General features: G+C 34.2%; 1 protein-coding gene across 2 annotated transcripts in view; it reads left to right on the forward strand.

The window, feature by feature from the left end:
- Nucleotides 1-3,421, forward strand: part of LOC149845133 (RNA polymerase sigma factor sigF, chloroplastic-like) — a 30,763-nt gene extending 27,342 nt beyond the window's left edge. For both annotated transcript variants that reach the window (XM_089997482.1, XM_089997481.1), the window contains exon 9: nt 2,955-3,421. In XM_089997482.1, coding sequence (XP_089853608.1) covers nt 2,955-3,242 — 288 coding nt within the window. In that variant the 3' untranslated portion in view covers nt 3,243-3,421. The remainder of the gene's footprint in view (nt 1-2,954) is intronic.
- The last annotated feature ends 3,764 nt before the right edge of the window (nt 3,422-7,185 follow it).

Below are 7,185 nucleotides of genomic sequence, written 5' to 3' on the forward strand. Positions count from 1 at the left end.
ACTCACAAGGAGATTACAAGGACTGAAAGGCTCTTCAAAGAAGGCTCAAACACAAAACCACACAAAATACCCAAAAAAGGGTATACACGAAAAAAAGGAGAGGAAAAACTTCATTAAAGTGGGAGAAATCTCAACTAAAAAGAATAATACAAAGGGGAATAGGACCTCATATTTATAGAGGAAGTAGAGAAGCCTTTAAGGGAGTCATTGGGCTCCCAACAGCTCTATTTAGAGCTGTTGGGAGTCCAACTCCTCTCTTGAGGAATGCTTTTTGACTATAGTCAAAAAGCACCTTTTTGACTATAGTCAAAAAGCTAGAGGCTATGGAAATCCAAAAATGAAATCTAACCTAATTTTTAGTTAAGTTCTAACTAAGGCTAACTAAAAACTAACTAAGAAAAGAACAAAGTACATGCCTATGAGATTACATATTTTAACATCCCACACTTTCTGGTCCTGTGACTTGTTCCAAACAATTATGAGACAATCATTTCACAGCTTAGTCATGCAAAGATGTAATTGTTCCTGCATGAGAGATCTCCTACATGGGCCAGCAATATCTAGAGGGATATATATTTGGAGATGCTGGATTGTAACAGCATGACAGATGATATGAAAGGAGCAAAATTTGAGGACATTCCAGGACAAGTGTACCCATGTTCTAATTTTGCAAAAAATGATTATGGCTGAGGTTCACTCTTGCTCAAAGGCCAAATGGTCAAATTCAGATTTATCTTGGATTGCACACGACTTTTCTTTCTCATTATACTCTAGCTAACACTGATGGATGATTCCTTGTTACACATTCAGTGGTTCTCTAGACCTTTCTGATTTAATATTATTTCCCTTTTCCTCAAAAAAAAAAACCCTCACCCATATATGGAAATTAATAGACCTAATCATATATTAAATTACTGATTAATTATATATTCTTAAATTATGTTGTTCAATATAACATTTCAATAACCTTCATGGAATCTCCCCACCCTCTATTTTCTGAAGTCCCAAATAGGTTCTCGTGTGATAATTGTGTCTATGGAGTGCTCATGGAATCTTTGGTTATGTTGAAAGTTTTTTATCAGCATGAAGTTCTTTATCCTTGATAGCATGTCATGATCAGAATTTGGTAGCACCAAATTGTTGGAGTGTGGAGCCTGTTTCCTACCTGGATATAAATATCTATTTTTTGCGATTTTTTTGGAGGGTAGTTATGTAATTTTACCGTAGACTCCTTGTTGTATCCAGCAACACTAGTAGACTCCATGTAAAAGGCATCCTCCTCTGTATTGTGTATCCCAATCAATAAAGAAGAAGGCTCAGTGTGGTTGTGGACAATTCTTGCCGAACCACATAAAATCCTTGTTTTCATATGTGGTTTTTTCATGCTTGTTTCTTCGATCGATCGGTGGTTTGAAGGGTTGTTCCCTAACACAAATTTCCAGTTGCATATGGTGATGCCTGCAACAATTATCCACTCATTAACTAGGTTCTGTTTCTCTCAACTGATGTTCTAGTAGGTGTCACCATATGTAACTGGAAATTTGTGGGTAAACTAATATATGGAATAGCTATTAGTTGTGAAGCTTGTGAGGATTGCTGTTGTCAATGATTTATTTTTCATTAACGGAGTTGCATGGTTCAATGCTAATGTTTCTGCATGTATCATGCCTTCTAGTGTGACTGTCCACCATCTAGGCAACTCTAAGGATCCCAAAGTACGTAAGCCTGTTGCATTTTCACACTGCTTAGAATGAGCATAAAGCATGTGTAATAAATTATGACCTATGATCATAATCTCATATTCTTCAGTTTAACCCAGAGTTGCCAATCGGGGAAGCAGGAGCGGGAAGCGAGGCACTTCCAAAATTCTAGGAAGCAGGAAGCATGTGATGACTTAGAAGCAAACCAAGAATTGTCTCGGAAGCGAACCAGAAGCGACCTAAGAAGCCAGGAGAAGTGAAAAAAGAGAAAAATAAAAAGAAAAATAAAAATGAAAACACACACACAAAAAAAGGGAAAGTTGGGCCTAAATTGGGAAGCAAGCTTCCCAAAAAATTTTGGCGCTTCCCAGCACGTTTCGAAAGCAGCACGTTTCACGCTTCCGAAACACGCTTCGGGGAAGCACACTTTCTCATGTCCTATGGCGCTTCTGGTAACCTTGGTTTGACCCATAAAGGATGGTAGGGTTGTGTTTTGACACACAATCGTATGCATCCATCAACAAAATCAAAGCAACTGACTGCAAGTGATATGGGTGCTATCCATTGGTTGGGGTGGTAAGAGGAACTTGGTTGATATTGAGATAATATGTTGTGGTGGACTGACATGGAGAATGTGATATCAAAAAATAGCCACTATGTCTCTCTCTCTCTCTCTCTTCAAAGGCACACAAATCTCACTTTTGGACTAGGATTGAAATGCAAATCTATATTAGTACAAAAGAAGGAATAATTACAATGTTGATGATAAACAGTCGAGCCATGTGACTCTCTCTCTCTTCAGAGGCACACATAAATCTCACTTTGGACTGGGATTGAAATGCAAAAATATAACAGTACGAAAGAAGGAATAACTACAATGTTGATGATAAAGAATAGTCAAGCCAAATACTCTCTTTCTCTTCAGAGGCACACATAAATCTCACTTTTGCATTACGATAGAAATGCAAAGATATATTAGTAAGAAGGAAGGAATAATTACAATGTTGATGATAAAGAACAGTCAACCCAAATAACTCTCTCTCTCTTCAGAGGCACACACAAATCTCACTTTTGGACTAGGATTGAAATGCAAAGATATATTAGTACGAAAGAAGGAATAATTACAATGTTGATAAAGAATAGTCAAGCCAAATTCTCTCTCTCCAGAGGGCCGCACACATGCACACACACTTGGATGTATATGTTGATCAGTTGACTAGATTTCATTGTGCTTATGGACATTTACCCCTGCAGGAAGTCACTGCAGATCCAGAGGTTGAATGCCCAGACATGAGCATTACTAAGCAGTTGATGAGGAATCACATCCGCAATCTACTCAGCATACTGACCCCTAAAGAGAGGATGGTAATTAGATATCGTTATGGGATTGAAGGTGGCAAATGCCACTCACTATCAGAGATTGGTGAAGTATTGGGTCTGTCAAAGGAGAGAATTCGGCAAATAGAAAACCGGGCTTTAGACAAGCTCAAGAAGTGCAATGAAAGCCAAGGTCTCGAAGCCTATTCACCTTTACTAATGTAAAAGTGCTAATGTCAAAATACACAGATCTCTCTATATTCATTATGTGCAAGCGCTTTTCTTATCTGTATGATAGCCTCATTTGTCTTTCCTTCACCTATGTAATAACGATAGAAAAAGCTTAATTTGTATGTAATTACAATTCATTGAAAATCTCTCGATATATCTTCTCGTTTTCCATATACTCGTGATTTTTGTTAATATCTTTTCCTTTCTCCTGTACATCAGAAGTGTTAAATTGAATATTTTCCTGATTCAAAGGTCCTTATCAAGTGGGACCATGGATCATGGTTCAGTCTGGATGATTCATTCAGTTGGTGCTGAGTCATGTAGAACCTGAAATTGGTAAAAGGTGATCATTGCAATGAAACATGCAAAAAGTGTGCTGCTGATTTCTTGATGGTGAGGATGTCTAGTTTTCTACACTTGAATTTACATGGAAGAAACCCCCATCAAGCAGTTCCAAAACTTCCAATGGAGTGTCTGAATTCTAATAACTGCGGCAATTACTCCAGCAATGGGAGAATATTGGATTAAATATAAGGTGAATCTGAACATCTGGACTTAGTTGAGCTGAAGGATGCGACGATTTCTGCACACGGCATGTGGTGTACGAAAACATATGCTAGCTCCAAGTGTCACTCTCCACATTGGCAAATCACTGCTGGACTAAGAAGCCGTTGCAATTGAGTAGGATTTTCAGAGATGTTGCTCCATGATGTCAAGAGCATCAGGTCCACTTGATAGATACGTATTTCTTTCAGCTGAATATTATGTTCAGTTGGGGAAAGAAAGAGTACTGATTTATAATCCAGCAAGAACATCACCGCTTGATCGATTCAATATTTGCTTTAAGCTGGGTATTACGTTCACTTGTTGACAACCGCTTCACTGTAATTAGGATTTTCATAGGGTTTTATAAGGAATGTTGCATGAAAGCTAGTGGGACTAATCTAATACGAATTGGCCAAGCATACACTCAACATATCACTCAGTTCCTGGTTAGCCTACGAAACACACATATCAAGCACCATTTTAGCCAACACTGCTGGAAGTCCACAAGCTCAAAATTGTAATGCTTAATTACCAATGGTTCATATAAGCGGTCGCGCACTCCCCTCAAATAAGAAAGGATAAAAGAAGAGACTATTCAACTAAGTATATTCTTGTACGTTCATGTCAAATTCCAACATTATGTCACAAATGACGTTCTGGAAAATTTTCATGTAAAATTTCAAGATAGTTGATATTTCTTTTTCGGGTGTTTCTTAAGTCCTGACATAATTGAATGAATACCTGAAGAGAATATGGAAAATAAATACAAGTTCCATTCATCAATGTGATCGCCACTTTCAATTCAAAATTACTTGATAAAAAATCATGATATCCTTCGGACTACTATGGCTTCAGACACACGGAATTTTCTAACAAAAAATGACCTTACAGTAGAGATAATTTGACCCGATTTCCTAAAAACCCTACAATGTTTGATATTCTCTCGATGTCCAAAATCACAAATATCTACATCATTAGAATACTTTTACCCTTCACAACTGCAAATTTAGGCTTTTTCGCTATAAAATTGTACCACCCGTTGAATATGTCCAACACCCACTTAAATCCAGAATCATAGGTTTTTTTATGTGAATTTAGACCTCACGAACTTGCATAAATTTTATTTTTGAAATCTTGGTGAAATTGAAATCACAAATATCCTACCTTTTCACATATATTTAATAAAATCACAAAATATATGTGCGAAACTCCACTTATCACTAAATTTGCAAATATCATAATTTTTTGCATATACTCCCCGAAATCGTATAAATTTATGTGCAAAACTGTACTTACACTTACCATCAATTTCTCAAATATCTTACTTATTCGCATATATGATGCGATATCACATAATTTATAACATTGTTCCATTGTAAAACTTGTAAATTTTGAGAGTTATAAATAAATAAATAAAGAACATCTTTATTCACAAGTTAGAAATTTGTTTCTGGCTCTAATCTCATTTTATGATGAATTTCATCTTCATTTACTCATTTCTGGCCAATAAGGGTAAATTTGATATTTCTAAAAGTATTTCAAAAAAATTATTATTTAAAATATTTAATTTATAATTAAAACTATTTATTTTAGTGAGTTGTGACTCACCAAGGCATTTTCAAAGTGTTTTAAGCCTAATTAGAAGTATTTTGGTGGTTTCAAAAGAAATTTTAATGAAAAGTATTTTTATCATAAAATAATTTATGGAAAATATTTTAATCGAATAAATTAGTATTTAGAAAGTACTAAAACCATGAACTATTTACAATTAGTATAGCTATTTTTGTGTTAATAAGATAAGAAAAATGATTTTTTTAGAAAAAATTTATGGGTTTTAGAATGGACCCGGTGTCCAAGTGGATTAAGACCCAATTTGATAATAAGGACTATTTTTCTTAAATTTAAAAATTCATTGGAATATAGATATCTTAACCTTTTAATTTTAAAAGAAAAAGAAAATAAATAATGATTAATTAAATAATATTATGTCAGTTGTTTTTGTGATGTGTGGTTTGGTGGGAACTGACTCACTTGGGTCGGGACGCAATCCAGACCCGCTCTTGTTGGGCGCACAATGAAAAGAAGAAGGGAATGAGTGGGCCTGTAAAATCCGAAATTTTTTCTTGATAATTAAATTGAATAAATGATGAATTATCGATGCATTCATGACTATAATCGTGAATTCTTGATTTTCTTAATTTCGATTAATTATGAACCTTTGTCTCAAGTTATAAAAATTATTTCAAGAATAATTGGAAAAACTAAAATATGTTGACTAAACAAGAAAATAAATGATTTATATATTTTTAGATTATAGATTTTGGATTTGGATTTAATCTTATTAGATTGGACTCATAGCGTAGGACGCTCTAAACAACATCATTATTGTTTCGACAAAATTTTGGCCAATCATTGACTCATATATTAAATCAAAGTTGACCTTGACTTTTTCATTTTGAGGGCATTAAAATCAACTATCTACACACCCAAATTGGTGTTGATTTGAGTATTTTATTATCGATCAAAGTTTATGCCTAATTATAAGTCAAAAATTAATGTTTTTCAACATCGACTAAATTTTTTTGTCAATCTGTATGTGTATGATTAAATCTAAGACCACCACGATGATCTATGTTTCGAAGACTATGAAATCCATTATTTAAACATCCAATTATGATGAGTCTTTGGGTTTGTAGGCCTCCCGAAAGGTTATCATATCATTAGAGCCTAAGCTAAGGTAAAAAGTCCCTACTTTTCTTTTATAGCTTAAGTAATTTCAAACTTAAATGAATTAGGTCTCATACTTTTTTTTATTTTATTAATAAAATAAATTAATAAATATTAACTCCTTATATTAGAGATGAGACTCTTATCTAAGCCCATCTATAAATAAAGACCCTCATGAGAAAAAGAAAGATTAATAAGGTTAGTTTTCTCTCTCTTTCTCTTTTTTTTTTCTTTTTGTTTTTGGGTTTCTTCTCTCCTCTAAAACCTCTAGGAGGTTTGGAAAACCCTTGTGTAGCCATTATACCTGCACTTAATCATTTGGTGGTGGTGGAATAGGAGTTGGATCGTTTGTTTCTCCGTTCTAACCGTGAAAATCGATCGTAGACTGGTAAGATTTACATAGCTAGTGTTCTTTACATACTTGGGGCATGTATGATTTGATTATTTTGATTTTCAGCAACTTTGAACATATTCTTGATCTATTCTATATATTTTTTTGGTTGAAAAAATTGTTTATTGAATCGAAAAACATGAGTAATTAGTTTTCCCTAAAAACGATTTTGAGAAACATACAAAATTAGGGCTTTATTTTTATTTCATATTGGATCTAATCATAGTATGATTATTTATGGTGTTATTCATGTATTAACCTGTATTAAGTTAG

The sequence above is a fragment of the Nuphar pumila genome, chromosome 2, assembly GCF_984573655.1.
Source record: "Nuphar pumila chromosome 2, dmNupPumi1.hap1.1, whole genome shotgun sequence".
Taxonomy (NCBI): Eukaryota; Viridiplantae; Streptophyta; class Magnoliopsida; order Nymphaeales; family Nymphaeaceae; genus Nuphar; species Nuphar pumila.